Genomic DNA, 24,914 nt, shown 5'->3' with positions numbered 1-24,914 from the left:
AACATTCCACTAATGCTCACATTGTGTGTGAAAGCCAAATGTTCCATTTTGGTAAGAAAAAAACATTAAACATCTTTTGTGGAAAGGCAAAGTGTTGTTTATTCTATTTATTCATCCAACTTCTCATCTCTATTTTTTGCCGAATTTGCCAATTATTAATCCCTCCATTAGTGTGTAATTTTTTTGATGATGTCAAATATCATTGAGGTTTTCCTGTAAGGTATGCATTGTCACAAATTTGGACCTGCTGATGAATGATGATGCCTGACCTAAAACTTGAGAACATGCTATATATAAAGCATGTTCGACTATATATATATATATACAGTCATGTGAAAAAGTAAGTACACCCCATGTAAAGTTTTGACTTTTTCAACATATTTTAACAGACAGCTATTTGATCTTCATTTCAACAATATTGATAGATAAAGGTGATATAATATAACAAATATCATGAAACATTTACATTGTTTAATCCATTGTATAATTTAAATAAACATAAATGCAAATTTCGCATGTGGAAAAAGTAAGTACACCCCTACATTTATCACGACTTCCAATACCTAAAATTAGAATCAGGTGCACCAGCTCAGGTGCAAATGATTAGAACATCGTTAGAGAGGATCTTGGAGGAACCTGTCTTATTTAAACCTCAGACATTTAGTTTGGTTTGCTCTTTGTTGTTGAAATGTGCGGCGTCACCATGTCTAGATCAAAAGAGCTCTCTGAGGCCTTCAGAAAGAAGGTTATAGATGCCTACGAGTCTGGGAAGGGATTTAAAAAGATCTCCAAACAATTTGAAATCAATCATTCGACTGTTCGGAAGATCATCTACAAGTGGAGAAGATTCCAAACAACTGCCAACTTGTTCAGGCCAGGCCGCCCCAGCAAGTTCAGCCCGAGAGCAGACCGCAAGATGCTGAAAGAAGTCTCTAAGAACCCCAGAATATCATCACGGGACCTACAGGTAGCTCTTGCCACTGTTGATGTCAAAGTGCACGAGTCTACCATTAGAAAGAGTCTGCACAAATTTGATCTCCATGGGAGGTGTGCCAGGAGGAAACCTTTGCTGTCCAGAAAGCACATCAGGGCAAGACTAAAGTTTGCCAATGAACACCTAGGCAAAGACCAGCACTTCTGGAACAATGTGCTCTGGACAGATGAGTCAAGGGTAGAGTTATTTGGCCACAGTACCAGAAGACATGTTTGGCGAAAACTAAAGACAGCATTTGACCACAAGAACCTGATCCCTGGTGTTGGGCTAGCAGCTAGGGTGCCGGCTTAGGATCCTAGGATCCTGGGTTCGAATCCCGGTCGATCGCTGAATTAACGCCAGGGGGGTTGACTCAGCCTGTCATCCTTCCGAGGTCGGCTAATTGAGTACCAGTTCACTGGTAATTCCCTGTTTGTCGTTAAAGGCGGCAAAAAAGGGTTGGCGTCAGGAAGGGCATCCGGCCGTAAAACATTGCTTCAAAAAGGGGACCGAAAAACAACAACAACCACGGTTCCCGAAAAAGGCCAACCCCCGCTTTGCGGGGAAAAATGGCCTCTAAAGGTGGTTATTTATTATATTTTAACCTGATACCAACTGGTGGTGGAATGGTGGTGGAAATATTATGGCTTGGGGCAGCTTTGCTGCATCAGGGCCTGGGCAGCTCACCATCATAGAATCCACTATGAATTATTCATTGTACCAGAGGGTGCTCGAGGATAATGTGAGGCCATCTGTCGGAAAGTTGAAGCTCAACCGATGGTGGACCTTGCAACATGACAATGACCCTAAACATACCAGTCAATCCACCAAGGAATGGCTGAAAAGAAAGAAATGGACGGTTCTGGAATGGCCAAGTCAAAGCCCGGATCTAAATCCCATGGAGATGTTGTGGGGAGATTTAAAACATGCTGTGCATGCAAAAACCCCTCAAACATCGCACGGCTGAAAGAATTCTGCATGGAGTGGGCAAAAATTTCTTCCAGTCGATGTCAGAGACTTGTAGACAGTTATAAGAAACGCCTACTTGAGGTTGTTTCTGCCAAAGGGGGCAATACCACCTATTAGAGCCAAGCGTGTACTTACTTTTCCACATGCAAAATTTGCATTTATGTTTATTTAAATTATACAATGGACTACAAAATGTAAATGTTTCATGATATTTGTAATATTATATCACCTTTATCTATCAATATTGTTGAAATGAAGATCAAATACCTGTATGTTGAAATATGTTGAAAAAGTCCAAACTTTACATGGGGTGTACTTACTTTTTCACGTGACTGTATACGTATATGAATTGTTACCATGAGTGCTTGTGCCACGCGGGCATTCGCTGCAATAATTCTGAATTCATCATCACCATTCCAGCGATGAGGTACTATTTAGCAATTAAGATGACGATGTAAGCTTAGCAGCTCAACTCTTTTGGAAGAGTGCACGCCATGCTGATGAAGGGTCAGTGAGCCAGAAACGCATCCGTGGATTGATATTCTGTTCCCAACGGGTGGACGGGCGTTGCTAAAAGAAAAGGTGACTGATTGATACTGCGGGTAATAGTGTAACAGCTAACAAGTCTGTTTACAGTGAGCAGTGTGTGTCTTTCACAGACTGCAACTAGAAGCTGTAAGTACCCATATTAACAGTAAAAAAATTTTTAAACAAATATATAAATTTTTGATTTGCAATACTCTTCACAGAGCATTGGTGCCACCGATGCAGTTTCTTGGTAGGCGTTAGACTGAGTGCTTTGCCATTGCCTTCTTAGTGTTCTTTGTCCGTGCTCTAATCAGGATACCCTTTAGGTCACTATTTGTGCTGATTCTGGAGATATCATGTGAAGCTTGTCTTTAGGTGTTAAATCTCCATCTGGTTATACATTCATGAATCTGCCCTACATTCCCAAAATTTTAAGAGCTTCCTACCTGTTGTGCCCTGTTCATACATTTACGATGTAGATGCCAATTCGATTTTGGACGCATGAAAGCGTTTCACAATGATGTCCGGTGTAGCCGGAGTGGAGTCTTAATGCAGCAATGTATATTCCATGTAGCAATGTGACCTATCTACGCGAGTGTAAAAGTATCTGTTATTTGGAACCTGTAAAAGCAACGTACAAGTAAATCACCAAAATTCTCAATTTACTTTGAGCCACACTCAAAACAATTCAACCTCAATACCTCTTTAGCGTGCAACTTCAGTGGTGTCAGACCATGAGCTTCCAGAACCTGCAGACCACTCAAGGTAATTAATAAAAACAATAGTTTAGAGCAAAAGCATAATCCTCGTTTAAAAAGTTATGAGTTAAGTGACATATATATATATAACTTTTTATTTTCTGAAATATGCCAGCTCATATCAAGACAAAATGCAAACCACACATCCTATGGTATTTTGTTTATATATTCCTGTTTTCAAGGCAGATTACTGTTCATCCAATGATCCATAATATCTGCCTGGAAGAAGTGTACCATAGTCTTCTTCTTCTTCGTATGCAGCACAAGGTTGCGGGGTAGCATCATTGGCTGAGGGCGTGGCTGTGATGCTGATGCAGTGCCCTCTGCTGGTTATGCCAGGAATTAGGAATTTGTTCAGAGTGCCGGCGATAGCTCGCCTACTCTTTATGAAGGACATGTGGGATATTTAACGTCCCCCAATGAATGCTGGCAGATGGGCTTGATTCAAACCCAGGCTAAACAGCTTAGAGGCGAGTACGTGCGTACCTGTAAACCAGATCCTGTCTGCCCTATAGGCCTATACCATAGTCTGATGTCGTACTATAATATAATACCATGGCACTTATACAGTAATACCATTGTATCTTTGAGAGTAACATGGTACTACAATGTGTGGCAAGCGTATGCAACAGTACAAAACTATAATTATGGTACAATGGCAAAGTAGTACCACAATAACATACCAAAGAACCACACCATGGTAGTACCACAGCACTGCACCCTTACAGTTCCAAAATAGTATTGGCCGGAGTACGTGCTCCAGGAAAAAGGAACTTGATAGTCATTATATAAGCTGACCCATCTCGGAGAAGGAAAACTTTGAATCAAAAACAAGATGGCGTCGAGACAACATGACACTAATAAATAAATATATAGTCATGTGTCAAGAGCCAGGAGAATGCCAAAATCTCAACACAACTGCTCCTGCTTCCTTGGTCCAGTGATCAAATTGAATTTGCAGGACAATAGTCAGGAAAATTGTCCTTGATGGTAATCTCTGCTCACCCTAATAAAGACATAAGTGTTTGGCAGTGGCTGTGTGACTCCAGCAGAAACCGGATGTGACTCCTCCATCTGTGACTTCAACCTCAACAGTGGAAAAGTTGATTTTTGAAGAAGCTCATGGTTTATCGGAAATATTCACATCAGAGCGATATCACAAGCAGGACTTTCCCGAAAGGAATTCCAACTGAGGAATTCGCAATAAAGATCGAAGTGTCCCATAATCGCTGTGGTTCCTCATCATTCAGGATCTGATTGATTAACAGAACGTACTCTCCATCTCTCAATGGTAGAATGAAACATCTTGATGGAGTCAAACCCCTCGGGGCTTTTTTGGGGGGATATAGAGTCAAGGCTCGTGGAGGAGCTAGGACACAAAATGGATGAGGACAAAACAGAACGAAAAAACGGTAAGAGGAGGGATGAGGAAATGTACCAACAGCAAGGTTGAGGGACAAAATAGAGGAAGACTTGGAGGGAGAAGGGGTGTGGGGGAGAGTGAGAGCGAGGGGAAGAGATGGGGTGAACAAGATGGATACAGCCACAAACTCTCAATCACAGAAATGGATGGGATAACTGGAAACCCAGAAATAAGTAGAACGAGGGAGGTTCAATGGAGGTGGAAAAGATCATGGTTTTGAATTTGGGATGATCAAAGGGATGTGAATGGTGAACCGTTGTTGTTGCCCTGGTCAGTTCTGGTTGAACAGACCAGCGGCACAGAGTTAGCCAATCGATCTCACAGGTGCGGCCCAGAGATCCCTCACATCCAAGATGTTGTGCTCTTGCCTCTGTGGAGTCAGGAACCGTGCAGTTTTCCATGATATGTTTTATTGTTTGTGGAGCGGCCTGGCAGTGGTTGCAGGTGTCATCAGTGGTGTCATCGAGTTTACGTTTGTAGTGCAAGTTACCAGAAGGGGGTTGCTGGCAGACAACATGTGCTCTGCAGAAACCTGGTGGGTAGAGGGTGGTTGGAGGAGAGCACGGAAGGGAAGAGGGTGCAAGACCACAAAGGAGGAGGTAGATGACAGAGGAACCACCTACCTGGTTCATGATGGTCTCCTTTTTTTTGTGGAGCTATTCCCTTGGAGATTGAGAGTAACTATCACACCTTCACTTGCCTTACAGGTGGGTCATTCTATAATCACTCATTACGATTTCCTTTTTAGGTCTGTTTATCATTTGTTTGGTTTGTTATATTTGGTTTTATTTTATTTTAGCATAAGACAATCTCTAACAGTGTTAAGAAAACTAATCGATCCCACAGTTTGTTGAAACCCCATGATTATATGACTGGCAATATGACATGTTTGAAACATTTTGTTCCAATTGGAATTCCATGCAATCCCGACTGTTGATGTAATACAATTCATCAGAAATCCTACCTGCTTGGCATCTGCCCATCCCGTCTCCTGAGACCACATTTTTCCTTCACCCATAAGGCCCAATGCTAGGTGGGCAAGAGGTGCCAGGTCTCCACTCGCACCCACAGTTCCCTTCTCCGGCACAAATGGCAAGCAGGAAGCTGAGGGCAAAAGGAAAAGATTGTCGATTACAGCTCGCATCACTGGTTTTATATATACAATTTCCACTGTAAATGTTTCCCACAATGCACCAATTCTTCTTGAAGAGAGACATCTGGGCATGCCAGAATGATCTGGCGTTTAATGGCATATATGGAGAGAAAGATTCGAATTGGATATAAAATGGCCGCAACATGCTGGAGCTGGAATGGACCTGTGGAGGTTTGTGTCTTATGAATGAAAACACCTAAGGCTAAGCTTAGGCCTAGGCCACACCAACTTATTTATTTCAATGTGTCGCATCTAGACAGTAGTGGGACAGCATAAGGAATCTTGGAAAGTTGCCACGGCTACGAGACACCAGACCATACCAACGTATATCAACGGTCGGGCTGTCGTGGGTTCAGCCACAAAAACCAGGAAAGCAAGCAATGATTGGTCCCTCTGGCACATCAAAACTACAGAAGTGCCCATCAAAAGTACAATAACAGGAGAAGAATGAAACGGAGGCAGTGGATTCTGCAGCAATTGTGAGGGCATCCACACCAACGGACGAATACCAACCTTGACCAACCAATGTCGAACATGTTCAATCGGCCGATGAGACCCGACAGGACATGATGCGACTCGATCTAAGAGAACCAGCCATCCACAGCAACTGATTACCAACGACAAGACCGTCCAGTTGAATCACATTGGAAGAAATTGATTGCTGTGGCCTAGGCCTCCGTCTGCTCTTTTATATCGGGTTTAAAACCAAAGGAGTGGTGCTTAGTACTATTTGTTTCTTTGGCTGTGCTCTTTTTATTGAACAATCGATAACCTTACATACATACATATATATATATATATATATATATATATATATATATATATATATATATATATATATATATATATATATATATATATATATATATATATATATATATATATATATATATATATATATATATATATATATATATATATATATATATATATATAAGTATATAAAGTCAACCATCGTTAATCCGACCCTATTTAATCCGGAAGTCTCGCTATCCGACCAAAACATCCATGGAACCGATTTCGCCATTTATTTTATCCCTCTAATCCAAAAAAAATTTCTCCGACAATCTCGCTAATCCGATTTGCTGGGAACAAAGTATGGATTGAAAGACATGTTTGGAATGAGATGTTCGACGATGTTTTTTTTTTTGTTTTTTTTTTGTATACAAGATCAAGGCTCGTGAAAGAGCTAACATTTATCACACAAAAAATCAAACAGACACACAAAGTATATAATAAGGGGAGCGGTAGACAAGATGGGGAGAGAAGGGGAAGCACAAACACAACATTTGAGAGCAGGGACATCGGGAGATCTGTGGGAGGGAACAACATGGAGGGAACAACATGTTCCCAGTTGAGTGCTGGGAACGAAGTAGTCCGGATTAACGAGGGTTGACTGAATACGCTGTACATATATATATATATATATATATATATATATATATATATATATATATATTGTTACAGACACGACTTTGATGTTAAGGTGGGCCGAGCGGAATGGCCGTCGTGTCCGCACAAATTACCCGATTGTACTCGAACGTTGACGGAGCCGCGCTACGCTGGATCAATAAGGAAAAAGAAGACACACGGCTGGATTATAATGACAGACACCAATGTTTCGATTCTCAATTATATTCGTACGGAAAAGGTTAGATTACAGGGGCTAGAGGTAAAGCACAGAAAAGATGGGCACTTAGACACAGGCTTATCTTAACCCCGGACAGACGACAGGTAAACGGGACAACGGCTGACTCACACGGGGATTGATGGCCAGGAAAGGCAGGTATCGATGGCTCAAGGTGCACTCTTGGCTCAAAGCAGGGTACAGTCCGGTCCAAAGATGCGGGGAGGTCACAGCGCTCGGAGGGGACGTTCTTTCTCAGGCGGGTCTTTCTCTCTCAGCGATCGCAGGCAACGTTCTTTCTCAGGCGGGGCGCATCTGACTCAGCGCTCGCAGGTACCTCTTTCTCCAGCTGGGGGCGCATCTGACTCCTTACTTCCGGTCAGTCGCCACGTATATCCGGCGGGGAGTGACACGCCCTCGGCTCGCTAGCGCCGCCCCAGATGGAATCGGTCCGCCCTTCTGATTGGGTGCGGGGGGTTACCAGGCTCCGCCCTTGAGGAGGAGCTGACAGCCAGCCCCTCCGTGGTAACCCCGTGGAGCGCGTGGTCAATGGCGCTAATCGAGCCGGTGTGAGGACGCATCCTCCCCCGCGCCGCCGCCATCCCCTCTGTTGTTGTTGTAATTGTTGGGGAAGAAGATGGAAGGAGGTATGGGAAAGGTCCTAAACTCACTACTGATGCCATATAATCACATTCTGGTGCAACGAAGAGTCATAATTAATGGAAACGAGGCCTTAACTGACATAGATTAAGAATAACTAGCAAGATGTCCGAAAGTTGTCTACGTGTGGTGCGGTGGACCTGGGCACGACATTTAATGGGGGAATAAGGGGAAGGTCGGCTCTACTGAGTGTTATTTACATGCAATGGGACTAGGGAATGGGGGATTGGGGAAAGTTGGGGAGTATTGGAGAAATAGGGGAATATTTACAAGCGGATATGGAGGCCAAATTCCATATTCGCAACATTGCACCCTTCTCTACCCTCGGGGCGTCCCGACCCAATAAATTTTTACCTACTTTAGTGTGGCACGCAATGTAGTTCCCTCTACTATTAACTCTACCCTGAGTGCGACAGTTTTACAGATATTCACAAATGAGTAAATATGTCCCCCTGCGACGTTGCACCCTTCTCCTCACAGAAACACACCCACAGGATAACCGAATCCGGAAAGAATTCGCAAACTAAACATACAGCCGGTAGGGAGCATTATTTACACGACTACGCTGCTATTTACACTACGATCCAGGACCTGTTTTTGGAGGAACACATGCAGATGTTATGCATAGAGAGAGCGCGCTTGCCAGCATCGATACACCAACCCACGAGTGCTCTGTGGCCGACGGCCTTTAATAACGTGCAGAGCACCCCGTCCCAGCATCAAAAGCACCACCCCACCACCAATCGGTGCAGTCACCATTGTTCATTGGAATAAAAATAAATTCGACAACCCCTAACCCTGCAGGTGTCTCTTGCTCTTCTTGTGGTGCACTTGGTGTTAACTAAAAGTGGTTCACCTGTATGGCATAGGTGCCACGTTGACCCATAGGTCCATCCCCGGGTGGTGCTTGGCCGCAAACGAACTGCGGTCCATTGTGGGTGGCCACAAACATTGCGGTCCATATGGTGTATCGATCCCGGCAGCAAACAGCGAAAGTGCAGGCCCACAACTGCGCAGCCAGCACCTCTCTCTCCTCTCTCTCCACCCCAAAGCCAGATCCTCGGAGGTGGGAGACAAAAGAAGCAGACAAGTGAGTAAGGTGGTAAGGGCGCAAAAGTGCACGCAATGTAAGGTGATGCACACTGGGGGCACATGGGAACCAGGTGAGACAGGTACGTTCCTATCGTACGCCCCCCCCCCCCACCAGGTAACCTACATGGCCCCTCCCTTACCCCTTACTGTATCCACAAAACACAACACTACCCATAAACATCTACTTTACAAATCAACAAACATCCCTACTGTCTTCCCCGTTCCTCCCATATACCAAATTCGTCTTCTCTCCCTCCTAACCAATCAAATTTGCCATTTTCAACTGAACATCAAAATTTGCCATCACCAATTCATCATCAGTCCCTCCTAGGGAGGGAGAGATGGAATCACCCCAATGTCTCATCCACGTCGTGATGCGTCTCACAAATCCAACAGCAATTCATCTCCTGCAACAAAACAAAGAAAACACAGGTGTGGAGTCATCATCATCACCACAGGTAAGTGGCTGCGTATGGTGCGACAGGTTCATCAATCCTAACTATTTCCTAAATGACTTTAACAACTTTACACTACCCGGGGTCTTTCTCCGGCCAAACCATTGGCCCTCTTACACTATGGGTTCTAAAAACCAATTCCCATTGGCCAAACTGTGGTGCTTTTCAATTTGGGGTCTCACTCCCCCGATTCATCTCCCGGTGCCCTCGCACAATTTCTGGGCTGTGGCGTGTACCTCTCCCAGTGGGTCTACCCACCTGCACACCTCCACCACTGCAGTTGCCTCCGAGCTTACCTGCTCCTTACCCTAACCTAACTACCTGGGGAAGGCCCTCTGGCACTCTCCCCACTCGGTGCCCTCTCTGGCACTGGGCTACCCGGGTCCATCCTCCGGATCCTCGGGCCCCATCCACAACTCTACCGGCTCCCAGAGCCCACCTGCGGCCTCACCTGGCCAACATCCTCACAGTGGTGGAGTGCCCAACCAACTACACACACTAACAGGCTACACGCCCAGCCATTTCCACAACACTAATGCACCCATCCACAATACCATTCTGCAACCGCACCACAAATGCCAATATCCAACCACAATTTACCTGCACCCTCTACCTAACACTTACACTACCCGCCCCGGGTACTCGTGAAAGGGGTCCACTCTTCCCCCATCCACACCTTCGCACCATGCACACCACTCCGTACCACTCACTCCAACTCTCTCCACACACCTGTACCTGCACACCTGTGCTCTCACACCTGGTGCCACCTGCACCCTTCTCTCCCCAAGCGCATTCGCGCTGATCCACAACACTTACTACTCATACACTGCTCCACACACCTGTCCAGTTGCACACCTGTGCAATCACACCTGTTCAATTCTCACAAACACGGCATCATCTCAGCTAACTACTCCCTTCTGAAACTTGCGCTTCCCAGTCGTCCCTTTAAACTATTGCGCTCCCACGTCATTATCATCCACACTAATCTACCTGCGTCCCCACTACAGGTATCAGTCACTAACTAAACTTAACGTCACCTAAGGTCATCTTCTAGGGCCCTATCCATATAACCTAACCCACCCGGGCTAGTTTTCACTGCCATACACCCCATAAACTATAGCTCCTTTGCCCCCACATGGGAAGGGTGGCAGGGATGCCATCCCACCACATCGGGGGTCTCTCACTACCAATTTTGCACATCAAATGTCAACAAATTAAAAATTTGCCAATCACTACCCATCATCTGCCAATCACTACTGCCAATCCCTTGCCAATCATCAAATTTTGTTTTTCTCTAATTTTGGGTCCAAAACACTAACCTCATCACCCAGTCGACTCACTAATACCTCTCGGTGCGCCAATCCCTGTCCAAAGCCCGGCTTCGTAAAGCCAAGCAATGGATGCTGGTCGTTTTGTGCCAGCGGCTGGATGCGTCCGGCACTCGGTGCAGGGACGGGGGCTTACCCGGGCCGAGATCCCACGCATCACCTCGGCGTGGAGCCATCCAATGTCCCGATCTCGACCTGCCGGCACGTCTCAACAAAACGTGGTCGCCATAACGACCCTTCCTATCGGGCTGCCAGCTCCGCCTAGTGGAGCCTGGACGCGGCCGTTCAAAGCGAGGCCCGGCACGCACCGAGGGCCTGCTTCGGCTAAAAGTCGCTCTAACCTCTAACCCGTGTAACGTCGATGCTTCACCTGGACGCTTACACCCCGCAGCCCGTTCCTTGCTCACACATCCAGCTGTGCCCATGCTCCTCGTACCCTTCCTTACACACCCAGGTACACCCATTCCACTCACAGCCTTGGTCACACACCTGACCACCGAACACTTTGGCACACATTCGTTGGTCGCACACCTTACCAAAACACCTCTTCGCGCCCCCTCCTCAGTCACCTCCTCTGTGACAATCACAGGTGTGCTCTCATTCGCACACCCAACCACGTGCCTCACCACCAACTCCAGCGTGCATTCCCACTCACGCTCTACCATTCCAGGTGTGCATCCTTCCATCCCAGGTGTACATCCTCGCTCACCTGTCACAACTAACTCACGCTCCATGTCACTCTCACTACTTTCACCTCCATTCCTGACAGCGCACTCACCCTTACTCTTGACAGCGCACTATTTCCTCATGCACCTGTCCGTCACACACCTTTCTCGCGCACACTCTCCCGTTACACCCTCTGTAACACTCACCACAGGTGTGCATTCTTCCTTGCCTTTGACAGCGCACTCTCTCCCCATGCACCTGTCCGTCACACACCTTTCTCGCGCACACTCTCCCGTTACACCCTCTGTAACACTCACCACAGGTGTGCATTCTTCCTTGCCTTTGACAGCGCACTCTTTCCCCATGCACCTGTCCGTCACACACCTTCCTCGCGCACACTCTCCCGTTACACCCTCTGTAACACTCACCACAGGTGTGCATTCTTCCTTGCCTTTGACAGCGCACTCTTTCCCCATGCACCTGTCCGTCACACACCTTTCTCGCGCACACTCTCCCGTCACACCCTCTGTAACACTTACCACACCGCGCTTCCACGTGCTCCCTCGCACACACGCTACGACCGACTCACTCTCGCCAGCACACTCACTCCTTGGCACGCACTTTTTCCTCACACACCCCAGAGTCGGACTTTCTTGCACCCCTCCTCTTTCGCACACCAGACCTGTCGCACACTTCACCAACGGCCTCTCACGAACACCCGGGTCTATCTTGACCCCCAAGCTCCTTAAATCCCCTGGCGCATCATACGCACGACCATATTGGTCACCACTTACACCGGGTCCTCTTCCTCTTCGCTTCTCCTCCATCACCTGCGAATCCCTCATTCGGTTAATGAGCACATCACGATCCAAACACAGACTTTGGACCAATTCTTTTATCTCCTCTTTTATCTCTTTGTTATCCCCTCTCCGTCGCTTCTTAATTTCGCTCACCCCTTCTTCCACTTCTTCTAATTTGTGCCTCACCTCTTTTATTCCCCGGAACGTCTCCTCAAGCTCGTCCTCCAAGGCTACCTTGACCGTTTCCAGGTGCGTCCTCACCTGCCGGTCCTTCGTCTCCATTACCTCTACCACCTCGTCCAACCTCGCCGTCAGTCCCTCACGTACCATCTGACATTCCCTCTTCGTCGCTACCAAGTCATCTTTTAGTTCTTTCTGTGTCGCCTTTAAACCTCCTAATACCGCAGTGTTCCTTTGAACCTGCTCCACTAACTCCGTCTGCCCCACCGTCAGCTGCTCCACCTCCTGCGTCAGGTCCTCTATGCCCCCTTGTAACTTTACAGTCCCCTTTCTCACCTCCTTCTCCATGCGCTCCTTACAGTGCCTCACCTCCTCGCGCACTCCTCCGACCTCCTCACTCACTCCTCTTCTGATCTCCTCTCCCATCACTTGCATCTCCTGCCCAGATGCCACCCTCATCTGCTCCATTTCCTCCCTGTGAGCATCCAGTTTGGCTTCTACCCCCATTCTGACCCCCTCTATCTGCTGCCCCATTTGGTTAACTTCCCTTTCCGCTTGGTCCCTCATGTCCCTCAATTTGCCTTCCATGGTGTTTTCTAACCCCTCTAACCCTTTTTGCATCCCTTCCATTTGATTCTCTTGAGCGGCCATTCTGTTTTCTACCCCCATTAACCCATGTTTCACCCCTTCTATCCCATTGTCTAACCCCTCTAATTTCTTGTCTAATCCCTCACCGGTACCCCTCGCTTCGTCCCTCATTACCCCCATTTGGTTTCCCATTACCCCCAATTGCTTACTCTGAGCATCCATCCGGTTCCCCATTACCCCCATTTGGTTTCCCAAGTCATTCCTCAGGTCTTCACTTGTCTGGACCATGAGCGCCTTTATTTGTTCCATAAATAGGCCCCAATCCATCGGCGGCGCTGCTACGGTCGCGGGCGCGGTGACCAGCGAGGCGCCATTTTGTGCGTTTGCTACCCCCGCTGTTTCGCTCTCCTCACGTGTCTCAATTTGGTCCTGGACCGACCCTGCTTCACTCTCCCCTACCGGACCCCAGCCGTCTTGATCCGCCATAGCGCGACTTTCAAAATTCGGGTTTTGTAAAACAAAACAAATTTCGGCCGCTCCAAATTTTGACCAAATTTTTTTTTTTTCCTCTATTCGTTTTTTTTTTTAAAAATTTGGTCGGGCCTCGAATCCCACTCCTGACACCAATTGTTACAGACACGACTTTGATGTTAAGGTGGGCCGAGCGGAATGGCCGTCGTGTCCGCACAAATTACCCGATTGTACTCGAACGTTGACGGAGCCGCGCTACGCTGGATCAATAAGGAAAAAGAAGACACACGGCTGGATTATAATGACAGACACCAATGTTTCGATTCTCAATTATATTCGTACGGAAAAGGTTAGATTACAGGGGCTAGAGGTAAAGCACAGAAAAGATGGGCACTTAGACACAGGCTTATCTTAACCCCGGACAGACGACAGGTAAACGGGACAACGGCTGACTCACACGGGGATTGATGGCCAGGAAAGGCAGGTATCGATGGCTCAAGGTGCACTCTTGGCTCAAAGCAGGGTACAGTCCGGTCCAAAGATGCGGGGAGGTCACAGCGCTCGGAGGGGACGTTCTTTCTCAGGCGGGTCTTTCTCTCTCAGCGATCGCAGGCAACGTTCTTTCTCAGGCGGGGCGCATCTGACTCAGCGCTCGCAGGTACCTCTTTCTCCAGCTGGGGGTGCATCTGACTCCTTACTTCCGGTCAGTCGCCACGTATATCCGGCGGGGAGTGACACGCCCTCGGCTCGCTAGCGCCGCCCCAGATGGAATCGGTCCGCCCTTCTGATTGGGTGCGGGGGGTTACCAGGCTCCGCCCTTGAGGAGGAGCTGACAGCCAGCCCCTCCGTGGTAACCCCGTGGAGCGCGTGGTCAATGGCGCTAATCGAGCCGGTGTGAGGACGCATCCTCCCCCGCGCCGCCGCCATCTCCTCTGTTGTTGTTGTAATTGTTGGGGAAGAAGATGGAAGGAGGTATGGGAAAGGTCCTAAACTCACTACTGATGCCATATAATCACATTCTGGTGCAACGAAGAGTCATAATTAATGGAAACGAGGCCTTAACTGACATAGATTAAGAATAACTAGCAAGATGTCCGAAAGTTGTCTACGTGTGGTGCGGTGGACCTGGGCACGACATTTAATGGGGGAATAAGGGGAAGGTCGGCTCTACTGAGTGTTATTTACATGCAATGGGACTAGGGAATGGGGGATTGGGGAAAGTTGGGGAGTATTGGAGAAATAGGGGAATATTTACAAGCGGATATGGAGGCCAAATTCCATATTCGCAACAATATATATTGAATAGAATAACCACTGACTGACTGATATTAATATTTGGTACGTTCCAGGTGTTATAGAAAGCCGAAATTTCGCAGGCCGACGGACATCAAAGCCGGTACACTTGGAAAAATACCAGAACTGTCAGAGAGCCTCCGCAAAGAAAATTTTACATAGAAAACCGTAAACGCATACGTTAAAAAAAACAAAAACCCCCAATCAATATGTAGCATTTGAAAATTGCAATTTCTTTAACTGTAAACTTAGAAATAAAAATCTCAATAAAAATTTACCTAAAAACAGTAAATGCGTCGGAAAGAAAAAAATTATTAAAAAACCGAAATTGATATCTATCAGCAGGTCGGTGATGTTTGCCTATAATCATAAAGCTTCGATTTATTATGTACTTAAGTACAAAGCACGGTTTGTTATTGCTTACACAATGTGTAAGCATACCCCACGAGTATATACACTACATGGCCAAACGTATGTGGACACCTGAACATCACACCCGTATGTGATCGTCCTGTGCTATTTTATTGTTATTGTTATTTTATTGTTATTGTTTATATGTTATTGGGCCCTGTGCTTTTTCTGGTCTTCATCAATGATCTCTTCCTCATCCCTCAGATCGGAAATCTGCAACCTCCTCACTCTCTGTAGACCTGGACAAAATCATAAACTGGTCAAACAAGTGGAACATGTCTTTCGATCCTGACAAATCACACACTCTTACTATGTCTCTCCGAAAAGACCGACTGGACAACCCTCCCATCTACTTTCTGAACAATCCTCTCCAAGAAGTTCTGTCACTCAAGCTTTTGAGTCTCACTATCTGCCATGATCTTTCCTGGGAAAACCACATTTCCAATCTGGCCTCCAAAGCCAGTCACCGACTGGGCATCCTCCATCGTGCGAAGTCCTTCCTTGGCACACCTGAGCTCCTCACCACATACAAGGCTTTCATTCGCAGCTCAATGGAATACTGTTCTCCCCTCTGGGCCAGTGCTCCTGCCTCACACCTAGCTCGTCTTCACGCTGTTGAAACCAAAGCTTTCAGAATCATTGGAATCTCCGCGATGGAGCTAACTCCGAGTGCCTTTCACTCACTCACCGCAGGCAGGTAGGTGGTCTTTCTGTCTTCTACCGACTCCTCTCCGGCCGAGCTCCCCCAGCTCTCTCTGGGCTCTGTCTCCTAAATATTCCTACAGGTCGCACAAGATCTGCCTGCAACCCTCTTATGGTTTAACTGCCAAAATCAAGACTCTCTGCTCACCTTCACTACTTCATTCCCCTTTTCTCCCGCCTCTGGAAAAAACTCCCTCACTCCTTTCAATCCCACTCCTCCCTCCAGGTCTTTAAAACAGCTGTTCACCACCATCTCTTATCTTCCCCCATCCAAAACCTTGATCTTTTCTACCCCCGCTAATTTCACCCCAGATTCACTTTTTTGAAATACCAACTTCCTTCCTGGAAGTCCTTACAGTGTCCTTGTGTTTTATACTTCCCCCAACCATCCCCCCCCCCCCCCCTTCCCACGCCTCCTCTCCCCAAGCCCTCTCCCTCCCACAGATCTCCCGATGTCCCTGCTCTCAAATGTTGTGTTTGTGCTTCCCCTTCTCTCCCCATCTTGTCTACCACTCCCCTTATTATATGCTTTGTGCGTCTGTTTGATTTTTTTTGTGTGATAAATGTTAGCTCTTTCACAAGCCTTGATCTTGTATACAAAAAAATAATTATAAAAAAACATCGTCTAACATCTCATTCCAAAATCATGGGCATTAATATGGAGTTGGTCCCCCCTTTCCCCCTTTGCTGCTATAACAGCCTCCACTCTTCTGGAAAAGGCTTTCCACAAGATGTTGGAACATTGCTGTGGGGATTTACTTCCATTCAGCCACAAGAGCATTAGTGAGGTCGGGCACTGATGTTGGGCGATTGGGCCTGGCTCGCAGTGGGCATTCAAATTCATCCCAAAGGTGTTCGATGTGGTTGAGGTCAGGGCTCTGTGCAGGCCAGTCAAGTTCTTCCACACTGATCACGACAAACTATTTTTATATGGACTTCACTTTGTGCACGGGGGCATTGTCATGCTGAAACAGGAAAGGGCTTCCCCAAACTGTTGCCACAAAGTTGGAAGCACACAATCGTCTAGAATGTCATTTTATGCTGTAGGGTTCAGATTTCCCTTCACCGGAACTAACGGGCCTAGCCTGAACCATGAAAAACAGCCCCAGACCATTATTCCTCCTCCACCAAACTTTAGAGTTGGGACTATGCATTCGGGCAGGTGGCGATCTCCTGGCATCCGCCAAACCCACATTCTTCCGTCGGACTGCCAGATGGTGAAGCGTAATTCATCACTCCAGACAATGCATTTCCATTGCTCCAGAGTCCAATGGCGGCGAGCTTTACACCACTCCAGCCGACGCCTGGCATTGCATATGTGATCTTAGGCTTGTGTGCGGCTGCTCGGCCATGGAAACCCATTTCATGAAGCTCCCGACGAACAGTTGTTGTGCTGATGTTGTTTCCAGAGGCAGTTTGAAACTCGGTAGTGAGAGTTGCAACCGAGAACAGACTATTTTTACGCGCTATGTGCTTCAGCACATGGCGGTCCCGTTCTGTGGGCATGCGTGGCCTACTACTTCGCGGCTGAACTGTTGTTGCTCCTAGACGTTTCCTCTTCACAATAACAGCACTTACAGTTGACCGGGGCAGCTCTAGCAGGGCAGAAATTTGATGAACTGACTTGTTGGAAAGGTGGCATCCTATGGCGGTGCCACGTTGAAAGTCACTGAGCTCTTCAGTACAGCCCCTTCTACTGCCAATGCTTGTCTATGGAGATTGCATGGCTGTGTGCTTGATTATATATACCTGTCAGCAATGGGTGTGGCTGAAACAGTCGAATCGACTATTTAGAAGGGGTGTCTGCATACTTTTGGCCATGTAGTGTGTATGTATATATGTATATATATCGCTGCTTTGCTGGCAGTTATTTAATCAAAAGATAGCATGTTGTACTTCACAAACATTCTGCTCTATTCGCCCTATTATTTGCCCGAGGTCATCTTCCATCTGCTTAGATGTCAGCTAACATCACCTTCGTCAACCATCCTTGCTGCTTATATATGGCACAAGCAAAACTCAAATCCGCTTCGCTGTAAAACATTTGGAAAATTTTGTATTATTCTCACTCAGATGAGTCGTCTTTCCCTCAAAAGGAGGGGGAGGGATTACCCTGGGTATTATGGGTATTACCAGCACATAAGCAAAATTTGGTAGAGACCGAGCAAGCCCTATTTTGTTCTATGATTTTCAGATGTACATATATACAGATAATTGCCTTATTTAATATGAGCAGGGGTGCCCGGCATTGCCAGATATCCTGTTGGCATTTTGAAAAAATAAATTTTAAAAACTCTATTCTTTTGTGGAGGCCTAAAACACTTCCCGACTAAATAATGGGGTTGGCGATCATTTAATATTACCTTTTACATTGCTACAAAGGCTTGAGCATTATTGAGCGATTAAAACATATTTTTCAATTCATTTTTTGTTGCCTAAAACACTCCCCGACACTCACTGATGAACCTCTGAAAGTTTGCCAAAGATCCGTTTGGTCATCTCTGAGTAAATTGGTGACCGACAGACAAAGACAGACACAGACACACATCTCTCTTATAGTATATATAGACTATAGATTAATAGAACAAGCATTCTGAGTATTGCGCTGCAATACATGTCCCCTACCGGCAGTCTGTCGTCCGGAAAACTGTTGGGGAATTATATAATTACCAACTCACGGTCTGAGGTAACTCGCCTAAAAATTATCCGATTTGCACCAAATAAAGTTTATGAATGGTTGCACAGACCACTGCTTCTCACTAAAAGTGGAAACAGAATGTAAATTGGAGTTAAAACAAGGAATATTAACAGCTTTGACTTACCGCACTCCAAATTATAGTCCGGAAAACTGTTGGGGAATTTTCCAAAGTTCAAAGTGCCATAACTTTGTCAAAAATGATCTAAACGTCGTGAAGTTCGAACATGATCTGTAACTTAACATGAGGAAACCATGTACCAAGTTTGAAATCATTAGCATTAAGAGTTTAGAAAAAAAGTCCGGAAAGCTGTTCTTTGCGTGACGGACTGACAGACTGACAGACTGACAGACGGAGGGACGGCGTGCAAACTTATAGTCCCCTGGTGTACACCGGTAGGAGGCTAATAAGAAAATGATTTGTTATACCGGCTACCACCAGGTAGTGCTCTTTGATACACATTTACATAGAGTGAATTGGGGTCTTCCCCCAACACTGACCTCCTTACCCCAGATTTGCTACCCAAACAGAAACCATACTTTGGGTATGGTACCCTTTGGAAATATGCAAATTTTGGTTGAATTTGGTTCAGTAGTTACACGCATATATTGTTGCAGATATGGAAAAGACCCCAGGGAGTAACATCCAACACACAAAAAAATCCTGGAGTTTAGATATTTTCAGAATGATTGTTTCGTTAGGTTACCCATCCTCGTATCAGGGAAAAGGGAGATGTGTTGTGATTGTAGGTAGAACTTTCTCCATTGTTTTCTTCCTCATTCCCAAACCGTCATTTTCCAACTCCATATTCTAGCCTCGTTCTCAAATTATTGAATGAGCAGAGCGAGAGTCAAAAACATAGGTCGAAGCAATGGGACGACAACAATGATCGAGATCGAGGACACAATCTGTATTATGTAGGATTGCGAGCATTCTGGGTATGTGCGGGAGCCCATTTTTGTGGGGGATGTTATCGGATGATGCCGTATCGAGCATATCTGCTAATTTCAATAATAGATTTAATGAAGCATTTGCATTTTATAACTCGCGGAGGATGACTTATCACTGATGGAACATCCCCCGAAGCGTTTTCATTGGGTAACATCTCTGATGATGCGTTACAGTAAATTGCAAACTGTAATCGATTTAATGAAGTGTTTGCATTCTATAATTTGCGGAGTTGACTTGTTTACACACCTCGTGGGATATCCCGTGAAGCTCGCTTATAGTGCGGCTAAAATTCACGCCCGCGAAAGCCATGAAAATGCAATTCACGGAACATGGCCACGAATAGGGGGAAATAAAACCACTATTTTGCGGAACACAGCCGCGAAAAGAAAAAACCCCACGAATTTGTGGGAAATTTTTCAGCGAATAGAGAAACTAGTCGCATTTTATCAACCGCGAATACGCGGATTCCGGGAATAGCAGAACCGCGAATGGCGGGGTCCGACTGTACTTCATTAAAAGCCGTTTCTATAAGGGGTTTCTTTGAGAGCTCAAGGTGAGACTGTTTCGTGTGTGACACTGCATTTCTGGAAACACTTGCACCTTTGTAAATATGTGCCTTTTGTTACAGTCAATACAAGATTTGTTGTTTCCAAACCTGATTGATTGTCAACTTCCTTCATTGGTTAGACATAGCGTGTAATAAATGTGTGGTTGTACCCCACTGATTCGCTACACTAGTCCATCTGGCAGCCCACATATGGTTTCGCTTGGCCCTACATAATTATTGGACAAAGGTGGGACGCCGAGAGCTTGGTCCCTATCGGAGTTAACTAGATCACCAGGAAGGTATTGCGAGCGGTTCGCACAAGGACCCTGCCAGATTTAGTCCACTTAGACGTGGTTGCTTAGTAACTCGTTGGGTCACGGAGTCATCCGTCAATAATTATTCCGAGTTAAAGGATGGGAAGCAGGTCTGAGAGAGGCACACCTGTGACCCAGCGACGTACTGGTAACAATAAGTACATACCGGATTTGGTGGCGTAAAGGTTAGAGTGTCTGCTCTGAGCCTGGGAGGTCCACGTAGAAATCTATTCAACATAGTTTGGGATATTTTGTATCTCTTATTATCCCATATATTTATTTTGACTCATCTTAAGTCAGATAATCCTAAACTGAATGGACCATGGGAAGAATTAGTTTGGCAATCAATGAATCAATGTATTAGCATATAATTGCTCATCAGTCAGGCCTTGGCTTTATTCCCAATATATGAACAGTATGTTAAACAAAAGTAGATAGCATGAGAGATTGACAGGATACTTACCATTGAAGGCAGCTATTACATGAAGTAGTGTCTCCAAAGAAATGCCACTGTAGCCTTTGGCAAGGACGTTTATTCGGAGGGCAAGTATGGCACGGGTACGAGCAACTCCAAATGGTGGACCCACACCTGCATGACAGTGGAGTAAAATGGGAAGATGTAGAACAAGGAGGATGGGAAAAAAGTGAGAACAGAGAAACAACTTATTTACATAGATAATACCCGAAGATGGGAAAATATACGAGGGGGTTTCTAAATTTTTCTGCGAAATTGTACAATTTTATTTTTTCCCACCACTTATACATCTTTCCTCTTTTTTTCCACCCATGTCCTTTCTTTTTTCTTTTTTTTTCAACAAGCCCACTGACCTTCCCTATTTCCTCTCAATTTCTCAATCTACCTTTACCAATCTACCATCTGAATTTACCATCAATGTATGTGGCGTCTTGCTATGGTCATAGAGGTCCGATTGACGTTCCTGGGGAGTGACGTATTGTGACCCCCAATGGTGAAAAAGACCTCTCAATGTGATGCAATCAGAAGGGTTAACCGAGCAATATCGCTCTTGCAATTATGATCTTAAACTTACCTTAAGTTCAAATTCACACCATAAATCCACACCATGCACAGAAAAAATAATGGAGTCAAAAAGTTTACAAAAATGAACCAATTTAAATGTAAATACTGGGCACGTGTTTATATTAATGACAATTCTAGTGCAATAACATTCAATTATTCATCCAAATATGTATCTGTCTTGTTCAAACGTGATTCCTAAGCTAGCCCTAGACAAGTGTAGGAATGGGCATGTTCGAGCTCATACAAATCTTTTTTGAGAATGGATTCTATAAATTGTTGGAATACATCAGCAAGGATTACATTCTGTAATATTTTCATCCGTATAATTATTTCATTGTAAACACAATACAACTTCATTTGAATCCATTTAGCAAAACACATTTAGAGAAATAATATTTTTTTAATCTTCAAACCTATCCGAAGGCTTTACAGGAGATGTTGTTCCTTCCATATCCTATCTAATGTTTACGGCGCAGCCCATAGGGCAAAGCCATCGAGAACAGTGTTTGTCCGTCTGTATGTACTGTATGTCCCCTCAAACATATACCAATCAAAGCTGAGGATCTGGTCATATGACAGGGTGATGTGATTACGTCTGATGTCATTATGGCGGCACGGCGTCTATCTCTCCTGTTACATATTTATGTGAATGTATGTGAATTACCATTCAGGTCTTTGCTTATCCATGCGTAGTAGATTAAGGGTTGTTGTGGTTGGAGGGTCAGGAGCCCTTCTGAAAAAGTGTCCGGAAACGGAAGTGACCGGAAACGGAAGACAAAAGACACAAGGAAGAAAAGCGACGAGTATTCTTCTTCCTCGCCCCGCTCCGACGAAAGGTGGGATCGACCTTGCGCTGCGTGGAAAAGCGGCGTTCCGAAGCCCGTCTGGCGAGAGGAGTTACCGGGACGTGTACCTACCCGGTGGAGACGTCAAGTTGACGTGGGGCCGTGCATCGACCCCGCGTCTGGCACCGTTCGCGGCACCGTCTAAACAGACGCGTACGGGTCGCACGTGGGGCCTAACACGCCTTGCAAGCGGCGTGGGGCTTTTGGCTTGATTTACCGTACCCGCTTCGCGTGGCCACGAGGGGCTGCAGCCGCGGTGCCTGGTACGATACCTGCCCGGTGGAAACACGTCCACCCGGGGTTCTTTCAACCGCCCGAGAGCGGCGACGCCGACCAGCATCTCGGTCAGGAGGGGCCCAGAGACATTGCGAGGGGCAGAGACCAAAAGGGGGTCGTGAGTACAGAAGTGGACACACCTATATAAGATGGCCATCTTAAGCATATAGGGAATTGATTGTGGATTGGGGAATTGTTGATGGTTGTTTGTTGTTGATTGCTCGGGGAATATCCGTGATTGTATCATTGAAATCGTATGCTATCCTTACCCTGGAAATATATCATTGCACATCAGTTTATCTTGGGTGGAATTCATAGGGATTGCGTTGCGAAAGCGCATATATATAATACTACTTGCTGGCGAAGGTCCTCTCACGGTCCGGGGGTCACCGAGACCAGGTAGTCACCGATGGGACCACGTAACAGAATTGGGGGCTCGTCCAAATTACGATTACGCAATTGGGTCTACGTCCGGGATCTAAAAGTGTATTTGTATAAAATAATAAAATAATATTTTTATTAATTAAAATTTATTAATTAAGTATTAATTGGAAAATTTTTGGGGAAATTGGGGTAAAGTCTTGGGTGAAGGTTAACAGGTGTTAACGATAGTCACCATGGCGTTTGTGGCACAGAACTTTGCGGTAACACCGAGTGAGGTACAGTTCCGAGCGTTACTAAAGTCGGACCTCTTGAAATTGGCCAAACATTTTAACTTGGAGGTCCGAACTAATTTGAGGAAGGCAGAGTTGCAGGCCACGGTGATACAATCTATGGTGGGATTAGGAACATGGGACGAGTTAGCCTGGGAGTGGCTACCCGAAGAACCAGAAGACGTTGAGCTCCGGAAACTGGAGTTGCAATTACGGAGCCAGGAACGGATTAAAGAAGAAGAAAGGAAAGCAGAAGAGAGGAGAGAAGAGAAACAAGCAGAGGAAAGGAGAGTGGAACGAGAACTCCAGGAAAGGTTAGCAGAAGAAGAAAGGAAAGCAGAAAAGGAAAGAGCAGAAGAAGAAAGGAAAGCAGAAAAGGAAAGAGCAGAAGAAGAAAGGAAAGCAGAAAAGGAAAGAGCAGAAGAAGAAAGGAAAGCAGAAGAGAGGAGAGAAGAGAAACAAGCAGAGGAAAGGAGAGTGGAAAGAGAACTCCAGGAAAGGTTAGAAGGGAGAAAAGCAGAGGAGAGGAGAGCTGCAAGGGACCTCGAAGCAAAGGAGAGAAAAGCGGAAAGGGAATTAAAGGAACGTGACATGGAGCTTCAGCAAGAAATCAAATTCAAGGAGCTGGAGTTAATGAGAGAATGGGGAGAGGCACCACCCTTGCTGACGGGGTCGACACCTAACCAGAAAACCTGGGATGTGGGCAGACATGTGAGGCTGGTTCCACCGTTCAGTGAAAAGGAAGTCGCAAAAATTTTTCCACACTTTGAGAAAGTGGCTCGACAATTAAACTGGCCGGAGGAGGCCTGGACCATACTCGTGCAAAGTGTGCTGGTGGGGAAAGCTCAGGAAATTTATTCGGCGCTACCAATGGACCAATGTGCAGATTATGAGGTACTGAAGAAGCACATCCTCAAAGCCTATGAGTTGGTTCCGGAAGCCTACAGGCAAAAATTCAGGAATGCCAGGAAGAGGGAGAGTGAGACCCATGTGGAGTTTGCCAGAGTGAAAGAAAACATGTTTGATCGGTGGTGTGAGTCAAAAGGAGTCGGGAAAGACTTCAAAACATTGCGGGACTTGATCCTGGTGGAGGAATTCCAGCAGTGTGTCCACGAGGACATCAAAGTGTACCTGCAGGAAAAGAAAGTACCAAAGTTGTGGGACGCAGCCACCATGGCAGATGATTATGCTTTAACCCACCGAATAGGGGTCCACGAACCTAACTCCTCGCCTAGATCTCCGCAGGGGAGGTGGGGAACAGCAGGTGCGGAGAGCGACAATACATGGCGGCGACCTCGAGAGGATTATGGGGACAACGCGGATACCCCACCTGGTCGAAATCAGAGGGATGCGGGCCCAAGACAAACTTACATTTCGGGGGGCCCAAGGCAGACCACGAGTTTTTCCTCCGGGCCTACTTGCGCTTTTTGCAAGAAACCTGGACACTTGATGTCCAGTTGTTACCGCATGAAAAGGGAAGACCCAGAGCGGAGTCCGACTATTACGACTCCAAATG

The 24,914-nt window shown here is 46.1% G+C and overlaps 1 protein-coding gene across 1 annotated transcript in view; it reads right to left on the bottom strand.

Annotated features, from left to right (window-relative positions):
• HAL (histidine ammonia-lyase) overlaps positions 1-24,914 on the bottom strand; it is a 170,666-nt gene that overhangs the window by 81,834 nt on the left and 63,918 nt on the right. The window contains exons 4-6 of the mRNA XM_078776910.1: positions 21,049-21,174; positions 5,616-5,755; positions 3,172-3,219 (exon numbers count right to left, since the gene is read on the bottom strand). Coding sequence (XP_078633036.1) covers positions 3,172-3,219; positions 5,616-5,755; positions 21,049-21,174 — 314 coding nt within the window. The remainder of the gene's footprint in view (positions 1-3,171; positions 3,220-5,615; positions 5,756-21,048; positions 21,175-24,914) is intronic.

This window comes from Myxine glutinosa, chromosome 4 (assembly GCF_964187855.1).
Source record: "Myxine glutinosa chromosome 4, kmMyxGlut1.1, whole genome shotgun sequence".
NCBI classification, from domain to species: Eukaryota; Metazoa; Chordata; class Myxini; order Myxiniformes; family Myxinidae; genus Myxine; species Myxine glutinosa.
This window is presented reverse-complemented; position numbering and strand designations above follow the sequence as displayed.